The sequence below is a fragment of the Mauremys mutica genome, chromosome 1 (assembly GCF_020497125.1).
Source record: "Mauremys mutica isolate MM-2020 ecotype Southern chromosome 1, ASM2049712v1, whole genome shotgun sequence".
Classification (NCBI taxonomy): Eukaryota; Metazoa; Chordata; order Testudines; family Geoemydidae; genus Mauremys; species Mauremys mutica.
The window spans coordinates 371,192,952-371,206,123 of record NC_059072.1 but is presented as its reverse complement, the minus strand read 5'-3'; the positions used below and the strand labels follow the sequence as shown (position 1 = coordinate 371,206,123).

Here is a 13,172-nt window from a genome sequence, read left to right as displayed (position 1 = left end):
AGTTCATCGGAGCGGTCCTGGATTCCAACTCAGCCAGGGCCTGCCTCCCTCTACCTCGGCACCAGACTTTGGCTTCCCTTGTCAGAGACCTACAGTCGTTTCCGACTACGACGGTGCGGTCCTGCCTCCGCCTCCTCGGCCACATGGCGGCATGCACCTTCGTGACCATGTACGTGAGGCTGCGTCTTCGCCCCTTTCAAACTTGGCTGGCGTTGGTGTACCGCCCGCACCGCGACTCCATGGACATGGTGGTCACAGTCCCGAGGTCGACTCTCGAACCGTTCAACTGGTGGCTGAACCCGGAAGTAGTGTGTGCCGGAGTTCCATTCCGCCCGCCCCACCCATCTGTCACTCTGACCACAGATGCGTCGGCATTGGGTTGGGGTGCGCACCTCGGCAACCTGCACACCCAGGGCCTCTGGTCGCCTCGAGAGCTCTCCCTTCATATCAATGTCAGGGAGCTGCGGGCAATTCGCTTGGCGTGTCAAACCTTCCGCGCCCATCTCCAAGGGCGCTGCGTGGCCGTTTTAACGGACAACACGACGGCGATGTTTTACGTGAACAGACGGGGGGGGGGGGCTCGTTCCTCCCTGCTTTGCATGGAGGCGATGCACCTTTGGAACTTCTGTATAACCCACTCTATTCACCTGGTAGCATCATTTCTTCCAGGAGTACAGAACACGCTGGCCGACCATCTGAGCAGGTCATTCCTCTCCCACGAGTGGTCAATCCGCCCGGATGTTATCCGCACAGTCTTCCAGAGGTGGGGCTTTCCCCAAATAGACCTGTTTGCCTCCAAAGAGAACAGGAAATGTCACCAGTTCTGCTCTTTCCAGGGTCGCTCCCAAGGCTCCTTATAGGACGCATTCCTCCGCTCCTGGTCGGGTCACCTGCTCTATGCCTTCCCTCCGTTCCCCCTCGTACACTGGATGCTACTCAAGCTCCGGAGGGACAGGGCCCACCTCATACTTGTCGCTCCGGCCTGGCCGAGACAGCATTGGTACACCCTGCTGCTCGAGCTCTCGGTACGGAATCCCATTCCTCTCCCCTTGTGGCCGGACCTGATAACTCAGAACTTCGGCAGGCTTCGCCACCCGGACCTGCAGTCCCTCCATCTTACAGCTTGGTTCCTACGTGGCTGACCCGAGCGGAATATGACTGCTCTGTGGCGGTGCAGCAAGTCCTGATGGAAAGCATAAAGCCTTCGACTCGATCGACTTACCTCGCGAAGTGGAAGCGTTTCGCACTCTGGTGCGATCAGAAGGGTCTCAATCCTTTTGCAGTCCCTATTCCTACCATCCTGGATTACCTCTGGTCTCTCAAGCAGCAGGGTCTCGCGGTCTCCTCCTTGAGGGTGCACCTGGCGGCAATTTCTGCCTTTCGACCTGGCGTAGGAGAACGATCCATCTTTTCCAATCAGATGGTTTCCCGCTTCCTTAAGGGACTAGATCGCTTGTACCCGCCGATACGGCGTCCTACACCCTCCTGGGATTTGAACTTAGTTCTCGCTAAGCTTATGGGAGCCCCATTTGAGCCCTTGGCCACATGTTCCCTTCTTTATTTGTCATGGAAAATGGCCTTTCTCGTCGCTATAACATCAGCAAGATGAGTTTCCGAGCTGCACGCCCTAACGGCTGGTTCGCCGTATACCATCTTCCATGCGGACAAGGTACAGCTCCAGCCACACCCGGCCTTCCTCCCTACGGTGGTGTCAGCCTTCCACGTCAACCAGGACATTTTCCTCCCGGTATTTTTTCCGAAACCACACGCCTCTCATCGTGAGCAACAGCTTCACAGCCTCGACATCCGCAGAGCCCTTGCGTTTTACATAGAGCGGACGAAACCCTTCCGCCATTCACCCCAGCTGTTCGTAGCGGTTGCCGATCGCATGAAGGGCAAGCCGGTCTCCTCGCAGAGGATCTCCTCCTGGGTGACATCATGTATCCGGGCATGCAACGAGCTTGCTCGTGTACCAACTAGCCGTCTCACTGCTCACTCTACGAGAGCGCAAGCCTCTTCTGCCGCCTTCCTAGCCCATGTCCCCATCCAGGACATCTGTCGGGCGGCCACCAGGTCTTCAGACCACATCTTTGCTGCCCACTACGCGTTGGTGCAACAGTCTAGAGACGATGCAGCCTTCGGCTCAGCAGTCTTACACTCTGCCACGTCTCACTCCGACCCCACCGCCTAGGTAAGGCTTGGGAATCACCTAACTGGAATGCATAGGAGCAATCACTTGAAGAAGAAAAGACGGTTACTCACCGTTGTAACTGTTGTTCTTCGAGATGTGTTGCTCCTATCCATTCCAGACCCGCCCTCCTTCCCCACTGTCGGAGTAGCCGGCAAGAAGGAACTGAGGAGTGGACGGGTCGGCTGGGGTATATGTTCAGCGCTATAGCGGCGCCACTCCAGGGGGCGCCCAGCCGACCCACCGAGTGTTGCTAGGGTAAAAAGCTTCCGACGAGCCGTGCACGCGGCGCGCACACACCTAACTGGAATGGATAGGAGCAACACATCTCGAAGAACAACAGTTACAACGGTGAGTAACCGTCTTTTCTCCCTAATGGTTTATTGACTAACCAGTGAGACTGATTGCATTTGTCTGGTGGGTGTTCCCCAGGAGCAAACACTTTTGATACATAGTCAATATTCTTAACTTCAGATACAGACATGATACAGGCATACAAATAGGATAATCACATTCAGTAAATCATAACATTTCCAATGATATCTCACATGACCAATCTTGCATGAAACATCTTAGTTATGCCATATTCATATCATAACAATATCTCTATGAAGACTATGGGATGTAGTGTCACAGGGTTAGTGGGGTTAAAGTAGGTTCCAAGGAGGCAGTGTCGAGGGCATCAGTTGGAAGCAAAGTTGGGGGTCATTGGGGCTCCAGGAGAGAGACAGACATATGGACTTATCACAGTGAGCCAAGGATGTAACCCAGGCTTCCAGCCCCTCACCCCCCTCCCCCGCCTTACCCACTATCCTCTGCTCCCCTGACACCAGAGGCAGGGATAGAACCTAGGTGTCCTGGCTCCCCCACACATATACTCTAACCCACTCGATCTCTCTCCAAATGACAGTGGCAGTCCCTAGGGTTGTCTCGAGGATTTGCCAGTGTCCCCCAGGAGCTGTGCAGTTTCATTCATGTGCACACACACCCATGTTCTCTCCCGACCCTCTTCATCCCTTCCCTTCTTTCTGGGGTGTCACTGCAACACTCATGCTGTCTTCACTCTCCTCCAAGGCACCGCGGTGGTGAGCATCCAGGCCACGCACGCAGGGGGCTCCTCGGGGCGCATCACCTACAGCATCGTGAGTGGCAATGAGAAGAATGCTTTCCTCATCCAGCCCAGCTCAGGTACGTGGAGCAGGAGGGAACACAGGCGTGATACTACAGCCTTACGGGAAAGCATAAATGAAGTGATCTGCAGGGCTCCCCAATGCCCTGTCTTTGTGTAGGCCTGCCTGCTTGCCTGTACATCTGCCTGGCTCACTCCAGCTGGAAACCCCCAGGCCAGGAGATGAGGCCTTCTGTACAGCAGCTCACTTCATCCCACACAGCATTAGTGCTAATGATTTATCAGATACAATCCCAACCTAGCTCATATGAAATAGATTCAAATGGGCTAATGGAGAGATCTTAAAAGTAATTGTAAACAGGGACATCTCATCCAGAGGTGTTTCTAGTGGGGTTCTGCAGGTATCTGTTCTCAGCCCAGTACTATTCAATATCTTCATCATTCTTCCAATACAAAGTAACTGCTGAGAGAATAGGCAGGCGACACAGAAATTGGTGGAGTGGTAAATAATGGTGGGGACAGGTCAATGCTACAGAGCGACCTGGATCACTAGTAAGGTGAGCTCATTTGCACAACATGTTATTTAAAGCAGCCAATACCCGGTCATCCTTCTAGGCATAAAGGATGCAAAGCAGTGATGGTGAGCATATCTATGTGAATCGTGGCAAGCTGGGGTGTACACCTATCCTGCACTAGCCTGCTGTGCACTAAGTGTCCATGTGGACTCTGCTGCTGCGCACTAAACGTTCCCTTGTGCCCTTTGATTTACCCTGCTGTGAAATGGGAGTAGAGCAAAGTGCACTAAGGAACAGGTAGTGTGGAGCAAGCTAGTGCGGGGTAGATTTAGTGTTAGTTTAGACAAGCCCACTGAAAAGGACTTGGAGTCCTGGTGGAATCCAGCCAAACATGAGCTCCCAGAGTGATGCTCTAGCTGAGAGGGCAAGCACAACCCTGGGGGTCTGGATATGCAGGATAGTATCCAGTAGGAGCAAGGAGGTGATATTACCCCTATACAGGATCAGTGAGACCATCACTGGACACTTAAGGACCGCACTACCTCCAGGACTGCGATAGTACCATTGGTCCAGACAGCAGGAACCCCACAGACACTGGGACACAGTGAGACCTACACAACACCTTCCTTACTCGCAATCTCCCCTCCTCTCCAGCCCAGCCCTCCTGAGGGACATTACTAGAGTGCAGGAGGATACTACTTCAGTGCCCCAGGAGTCGTGTCCTTTTCAACCATCAGGCAGGAGTGCTCCTGTACCAATGGCCTCGCCGTTACCAGAGGAGCAGATTTTGGACTTGGATGAGTCAGATGTGCTGGCTGCTCTGGTATTTTCATGGAGAGATGCTCGCTATCCCTCCAGATATGACTTCTCTAGGCACTGCTAGCACCTGATCTCATGGAGTCCTCTACAAATGACTGACCCCTCTTTCTGGCCTTACTGGGGACCATGGGATTCTAAGGCAGATGCCCAGGTCCTCTTCTCTCCTTTTTGCCACCAACCAGATATGTCAGTGTCTGAAGAGGAAAATACTCACCTGAATCCACAGGTACGGACAGTTCCAATTGAAGTCTCATCCTCATCCACAGACAAAGCAGCCACTCCTTCCTCTCCATTTCCACTGGACGACCATCGGCCCTACCAGGAGTTACTGCAAAGAGTTGCCAATGACTCCAGATACCACCGGAGGAAGCCCAGGACCCACAACATTGGTTCCTAGATATCTTGCAACTTCAAGAACCAAATACAGTGGCCCTTCCAGTTAATGAGGCCACTGGAACTGGCTAATTGGGCTGGCACACACCAGCATCCTACGCCCCACACCTAAGACAGCCAGGAGGTGCCATTTTGTCCCCACCAAGGGAGACAAATGTTTGTTCTCCAGTCCCATCCCCAACTCGCTGGTGGTACAGGCAGCTACAGAAAGGGCTAGGTCGCAATATCTAAGGACGACCCCAACAGACGAGGGCTCAAAGAGGCTGGGACTCTTGAGGAGGAAGGTCTCCTGCTCCGTGAGACTACAATTTTGCATTGCTAACTGTTAGGGAAATATGACTTTAACAACTATTCCAGGCTAGTGAACTTTAAGGACTAATTTCCCCTAAGGATGGAACGCAATTTCAGTCCTTCATAGAGGAGGGCAAGTGCGTGGTGAAAACGCACTTTTTCAGGGTGCATTGGATGCAGCAAATACAGCCTCCAGAAATCTGGTCACTGGTATAGTCTTGAGAAGGGATTCTTGGTTACAATTGTCAGGATTTCCCAGGGAAATCCAGAGCGCCATTCAGGAAGTTCCCTCTGATGAGTAAAATCTCTTTAATGAGAAGTCAGATGAGTCCCTACGCTCATTAAAGGACTTGAAATTGACTCTGTGCTCCCTGGGGATCTACACACCAGTCCCCAGAAGGAAACACCAGAGACAAACCTATAAATCAAGGCCATCCCCTCCTCATGTGTTCTACTACCAGTGTCCAGCCAAGCCTCCATGGAAATGCCAGAGGGTTCAGAGGCCTCACTCCTCAGCCCCTCCACCAACACACCCTGTACACATTCCCAGTCACCTGCTACGGGCCATTGGTCGAGACTCACCTACCACCCCTGATGGCATGACCTCTTCCCCCATTATTTTGGGGGCCTTCTCATGCTCTTCATCCACAACTGGCAGCTGATCACCACAGACAGTTGAGTCTTGAAGATTATCCAACAGGAATAATCCATAGAGTTCCTCTCCTCCTCCCTCACAAACCCTTTCCTAGTTATCCTCCTTCAAGGACTGCTCTCACAAGGTGCTTCTTCAACAGGATGCGAAATGCCTCCTACACTGAGGGACAATAGCAGGTGCCCCACCTCAGCATCAAGGGGAAGGGTTCTACTCTCCATATTTCTTAGTCCCCAAAAAAGAAGGAGGGTGGATACCTGTTCTGGACCTTCGGCAACTCGTCATCTTTGAAATTTGAAATTCAGGAGATTTATATTGGCATCAATAATCCCCTCACCTTTGGAAGGAGATGTGGTGCATGGCTCTTGAATTCCTTATAGACATTCACCCGTCCCACAGGAGGTTCCTTCAGTTTATGGTGGGCCAGGAACATTTCCAGTTCTGAGTCTTTCCCTTTGAGCTAGTGACAGTGTTCACAGAAGTTTTTGCTGGGGTGGCAGCCCAGATGAGACATCAGGGCTACACAGTTTTCCCATACGTGAACTACTGGCTCCTGGTAGGCTCCTCCTGCCAGGAGATCAGGTCAGCGACAGAGTTTCTCTAGAGTTCACCAAACTCCTGACAATGTCAGCCCCCCCATTCAAGATCCCCCCTTCTCTGACCCCCTAACTCAGGAGGGAGGCAGAATCAGACACCCCAATCCAGGCTCACTCCACCTCACAGACAGGTGTTTGGATGGAATTGGAAATAGAAAATTCCTGCTTGGCTCCCGGCCAAGCTATCCTTAGCCAAAGTAGGAAAGATTCGACTAGGACCTGCTACCTGGCCAAATGGAAGTGCTTCTGTGCCCGGAGCACAAACAATCAACATTCTCCAGTCACTGCAAGTATTCTGATCATCTTTAATTATCTCCTGTCCCTCAGGCTCTCAGTTCTCTTAGTTCATTGTGCATCCATCTCACAGTGATTAGTGCCTCCCTCCCTCCGGCAGATGGGCACCCACCCAGTTACAATTCGGTTTATGAAGGGCCTGATCAGGATCTTCCACCAGCCTACACCTCAAAGGGACCTTAATCTCGTCCTGTCGACATTCACTAAACCCCCATTGAATCCTTGGTCTGCATGGGCCCAACCTGTTGATAAAAATTGTATTTTTAATGGCTATCACTTCAGCCAGGAGCGGCAGCAAGCTAGAAGCCATCATGGCAGATCCTCTGTATACAGTTTTTCACAAAGAGAAGGTTTCTCTTCACCTGCATCCTAAATTTCTCTCCATAGTTGTTTCTGAATTCCACATCAACCAGAGTATCCACTTACCCGTCCTTTTTCTGAAACCGCATGCTCCTACTGAAGAGAAGAGACTCCATTTCCTCAATGTCCGGCATGCCCTGGCATTCTACCTGCAAAGAACCAAACCCATCAGAAAGTCATCAGGAGTTTTTATCGCCATAGCAGAAAGATCGTGTGGTCATGCTATATCCTTTCGAAGGATTTCTAAGTGGGTTTTGGATGCCTCCTAGGGTGCTACAGGTTAGCACACATTCTTCCTCTAGAGATGTCACAGCTCACTCCATGAAAGCACAGGCCACTTCTATGGCACCTCTGAAGGAGGTCCCAATGCAAGATATTTGCATGGAGGCCACCTGAAGCTCCATCCACTTATTTGCTACACTACGCGTTAGTTCACAGCTCTGCAGAGGATACAGCAGTGGCATCTGCAGTACTCCAAGCATCTTTGTTGCTGGCTTCCTCACACCCACCTCCAGTCTGAGTACTGCTTGTCAATCACCCACATGTGGAATACACGTAGGGACCAGCCCTCGAAGAAGTGGAGGTTACTTACTGTAACTGGCATCTCTTTGAGATATGTGGCCCCTATCTGTATTCCACTGCCCACCCTCTATTCCCTCTGCTTTGGACCCTGTTGAATTCAAAGAAGAGGAACTGGAGAGGCATCGGCCTGCAATGTATCTTATACCCTCAGTCGAGAGCGTGAGGAGACCTACTGCAGACGTGTAAGTCAAGGGACACTGCTTGTAAGAATTTCCAGACTCGGGCACATGGCGCGCATACATACCGACATGTGGAACACGGAGAGGGACTGTACATCTCAAGAACTTCCAGTTAGAGTAAAGAACTTCCATGTCTTATATGGTGAAGGACAGGCAAAGCTGTGTGTCTCTGCATATTGCTGACCCTTGAGTCCACGTCGTCTGACTAGTTCACCTAGTGGCTGCATGTAGATGTTGAAAAGGACTGGAGAGAGAACTGATCCTTGTGGGACTCCACAGGTGAGGGGTCTGGTGGTGGAGGTGCAGTTTCCCATCAATACTCATTGGGTGCATCCTTCCAGGGAGGATTCAAACCATTTTATTGCATTCCTCTGGACTCCTGCCACCTCTCGGGTGAAACAGCAGTATCTCATGATTGACAGTGTCAAATGTTGCAGAGATTCCCAAGAGGATGAGAGTGCATGTGTGGCCTCTAACCATTGACAGCAGGAGATCATCCATCAGTGCCACTAGAGCATTCTTCAGTTCCATATGCCTGACTCCAGATTGTGCTGGATCTAATACATCAGCTTCAATTAGATGAGCTTCTAGTTGTCCTTTGGCTAGCTTCTCTCTATGGGTTTGGTAAGGAATAGTGATAGTTGGTTATAACTGACATATCCAGGTTATGTCAGTGTTGGTCACGCTATTGCATGTTCAATGGAGGAAGGAAAAGTCCTCTGAATGAGTCATTGGCCATTACAGTCATGAGTGGCATCAGTTGTTCGTTACTGTCTTTCACCAGCCACAAAGGGCAGGGGTCTGGTGCACAAGTCCTGAGTCAAGACTCCTTTGGAGTGTCCAGAACTTCTTGAGGAGTAAATATACTGGACTCCAGGATTTCAGGCGGGCTGTTGGATGGTGAGTGCAGGCAGGGTGGATCCAGGCAGTCTGAGAAGCCTTCTTGACTATGCAGGATCTTTCAGTGCAGTAGAATATAGTCCTTTGCAGCACTTGGTGCTGGGTTCAGATGCAGGTTGTAGGCACCCAGAATTGCTGAAGCAGTTTACCACCCTGGATAGCTCCTTGAGGTGGGATTTGTCAGCTTTAATGGTGCTCATAGGAAGGGTCTCTTGGCCATAGGCTTGGAGACATTTGTTATGTTTCATCCTGTCTGCATCAGTCTTTGTTTTCTGCTTTGGCACTTAAATTTGTGCCCCACTCTCTTCATCTGGCTCAGGGTGTCAGCAAATCAAGGAAAGCTGTGTGGGCGATGGGGAAGAAGAGGCTCTTTGGGGTCAATGCGTTGCTGGTTGAGGCTAGTGTGGAATGGTAACAATTCACCAGGTCTTCATCCTGTGAGTGGAGTGCTGCTGTCCTTTAGTTGTCTTTGAAATTTAGTGGAGTCCCTGAGTCTTTGCAACTGAATCAGGATCATAGGTCTGTGACAGTCTGTGCAGGACATTGGCTGGGTTGTGATGTCTTTGATCTTGACATCTAGGCTGAAGATGGCAGCAATTCCTGGACTTGCCCTAAACTTCCTGTGTGACCTTTGGCCAGTTCTCTGGTCCCTGGGTATCCATTCCTGCCTGTATAAGGGGTTAGCAGCTATGCCCTGCCACACAGGAGTGTGAGGAGAAATGCAGTAACAATTGTGAAGCTACCAGTACTGCAGTGCTGGGGTCAAAGATGTGCCACAGATATCTGGATAGATATGTGGGTGCATGGAGATGTTTATGTATGGATGTGTGCACATGCATGGGCCTGTGCACCATCTCAGTCAGCTTGGTGACCCTGGGACTCATGCATGGGCTCACCCCCATCCTCTCCCAGGTGCCATCTCGGTGCAGGACTCCAGCAGCCTGGACTTCGAGTCAAGCCCTCGGCTGCGCCTCGTGGTTCAAGCAGAGACTGCCACCTCCTTTGGCTTCATGGCCGTGAACCTCAACCTGCAGGATGTGAATGACAACTTGCCACGCTTCCAGCTGCAGAACTACGTGGTCTTTATCTGGGAGTCACAGAGCTACGACTCCCCCGTCATACAGGTACCACCGGGGGGGAGCCCCAGGATGGGGCGATGGGAGCCTCACACATGAGCTCTGGACACCAGAGTGCAGGGGGTCTGTGGGTGGGAAGCACTGGGCTGGATAGGCCCATTGGTCTGATGGCGGGCGGGGGGGAGAAATCGGGGCTGGATGGGCCCATTAATCTGATTGGGAGGGGAGTTTAGATGGGCCCATTGGTCTGATCAGGGTAGGGAAATCAGGGTTGGATGGGCCGATTGGTCTAGTCGGGGGAAGAGTCAGGGTTGGATGGGCCCATTGCTCTGATCGGGGGGGAGGATTAGGGCTGGATGAGCCAATTGGTCTGATCCAGGGGGTGGAACAGGGCCAGATGGGCTCAGTGGACTGATTGGGGTGGGGGAGAATGGGGGTGGATGGGACCATTGGTGTAACCGCAAAGCGGGGGGGAATTGAGGCTGGATGGAACTATTAGTCTGATCCGGGGCCGGGGGAGGGGGAATCTGGGTTGCCTGGGCCCATTGGCCTGGCCTGGGGGGTATAAATTGGGGCTGGATGGGCCCATTGATCTGATCTGAGGAAAGGTCAGGATTGGATGGGCCCATTAGTCTGACCTGGGGGGAGGCAATCGGGGCTGGATGGGCACATTGCTCTGATCGGAGGGGTGCAAACAGAGGTTGGATGGGCTCATTGGTCTGAGGTGGGGAGTGTAAATTGGGTCTGATCCAGGGAGTGTAAATTGGGGCTGGAACGGTTCGTGGGTCTGAGCCGGAAACATGAAATTGGGGCCGGAACAGCCCATGGGTCTCAGCCAGAAGCGTGAGATCAGAGCTGAAATGGCCCGTGGGTCTGAGCCGGAAGCGTGAGATCAGGGCCTGAGTGGTCCATGGGTCTGAGCCGGAAGCCTGAGATTGGAACTGAAATGGCCCATGGGTCTGAGCTAGAAGCGTGAGATTGGCGCTAGAGTGGCTTATTGCAACTTGAGACCATTGCTCCTTGTTCTGTCATCTGCTACCACTGACAACAGCCGAGCTCCATCCTCTTTGGAACCCCACTTCAGGTAGTTGAAGACTGCTATCAAATCCCACCTCACTCTTCTCTTCTGCAGACTAAATAACCCCAGTTCCCTCAGCCTCTCCTCGTAAGTCATGTGCCCCAGCCCCCTTAATCATTTTCATTGCCCTCTGCTGGATTCTCTCCAATTTGTCCACATCCCTTCTGTAGTGGGGGGACCAAAACTGGACACAATACTCCAGGTGTGGCCTCACCAGTGCCAAATAGAGGGGAATAATCACTTCCCTTGTTCTGCTGGCAATGCTCCTACTAATGCAGCCCAATATGCCGTTGGCCTTCTTGGCAACAAGGGCACCCTGCTGTCTCATATGCAACTTCTCGTCCGTTGTAATCCCCAGAACTGCTGCTTAGCCAGTCAGTCCCCAGCCTGTAGTGGTGCATGGGATTCTTCCTTCCTAAGTGCAGGACTCTGCACTTGTCCTTGTTGAACCTCATCAGATTTTCTTTCTTTCCAATCCTCCAGTTTGTCTAGGTCACTCTGGACCCTATCCCTACCCTCCAGTGTATCTACCTCTCCCCCCAGCGTAGTGTCATCTGCAAACTTGCTGAGGGTGCAATTCATCCCATCATCCAGATCATTAATAAAGATGTTGAACAAAACTGGCCCCAGGACCGACTCCTGGGGCACTCCGCTTGATACCAGCTGCCAACTAGACATCGAGACATTGATCTCTACCCATTGAGCCCAACAATCTAGCCAGCTTTCTATCCACTTTATAGTCCATTCATCCAATCCATACTTCTTTAACTTGCTGGCAAGAATACTGTGGGAGACCATATCAAAAACTTTGCTAAAGTCAAGATATATCACATCCACCACTTTCCCCATATCCACAGAGGCAATTATCTCATCATAGAAGGCATAGATTGGGGCTGGAACAGCCTGTGGGTCTGAGCTAGAAGCGTGAGATCGGGGCTGGAACAGCCCATGGGTCTGAGCTGGAAGCATGAGATCGGGGCTGGAAAGCTGGAAGCGTGAGATCGGAGCTGGAACAGCCCATGGGTCTGAGCCGGAAGTGTGAGATCGGGGCCGGAGTGGCCCGTGGGTCTGAGCCGGAAGTGTGAGATCGGGAGTGGCCTATGGGTCTGAGTTGGAAGCGTAAGACTGGGGCTGGAGTGGCCCATGGGTTTGAGCCGGAAGCGTGAGATCGGGGCCGGAGTGGCCTGTGGGTCTGAGCTGGAAGCATGAGATCGGGGCCGGGGTGGCCCCTGGGTCTGAGCCGGCACGCTGAATCCCATTTGTTGTTTTGCAGGTTTTGGCTGACGACCCGGATCAGGGTGCAAATGGTCAGGTGACCTACGCCATCAACCAATCGCTGCCCATGAGCGGGCTGTACCACATTGATGCCCAGATAGGGACCATCACCACTGCAGCCATTCTGGACAGGGAGATCTGGTCGCAGACCCGGTGAGTGAAAGCTGGCCAAATGGATAAGGCGCCATGTGTCCCAGGGAGGCGATTAGCCACTGGAACGAGGCCCATGGGAAGTGGGGAATTCTCCATCTCTTGGTGTCTTCACATCCATTCTGTCTGTGTTAGAAAAATTTAGCCGACCTCAAGTCACTGGGCTCCATACACAGAGAAACTGGGTGGGCATCGCTGGCATGTGCTATGCAGCAATTCAGACAAGATCTGATGGACCCGTCTGGCCATAAACTCTGTGACTCTCACTTGTACTTGGGGCTGGCACCACAAAGAATTTCCAGGCACCACATATTTGCTTTGCCTGAATACTCTGGGCATCCCCCACTCCTCTTGCCAAGCTACACACTCTGAGCACCATTCCCACTGGGCACCATGCCCCCCATCCCAAGCTCTCTGGGCACCACATGCCCAATCACCCATATATCTACTTCTCCCACACCCTCTGGACACTATATAACCACCCCTCACACAGACCACACACTGGTCATCATGCCTGCCCTACAGCCCACAAACTCCGGGCACCGTGGCCCCCCCACAGCTCATATACTCTGGGCACCATACACACAGCCTCCCCACAGCCTACACCCTATGAGCACAATGCAAAGACCCTCCACGGCCCACACAAACCGGACACAATGCAATGTCCCCATGGGCCCCATGCAACGACCCCCTAT

General features: G+C 52.2%; 1 protein-coding gene across 3 annotated transcripts in view; it reads left to right on the top strand.

Moving 5' to 3' along the window:
* The window catches only part of DCHS1 (dachsous cadherin-related 1), a 158,817-nt gene that overhangs the window by 114,012 nt on the left and 31,633 nt on the right, over positions 1-13,172 (top strand). For all 3 annotated transcript variants that reach the window (XM_045025235.1, XM_045025224.1, XM_045025245.1), the window contains 3 exons: positions 3,263-3,376; positions 9,811-10,022; positions 12,326-12,480. In XM_045025235.1, the coding sequence (XP_044881170.1) occupies positions 3,263-3,376; positions 9,811-10,022; positions 12,326-12,480 (481 nt within the window). The remainder of the gene's footprint in view (positions 1-3,262; positions 3,377-9,810; positions 10,023-12,325; positions 12,481-13,172) is intronic.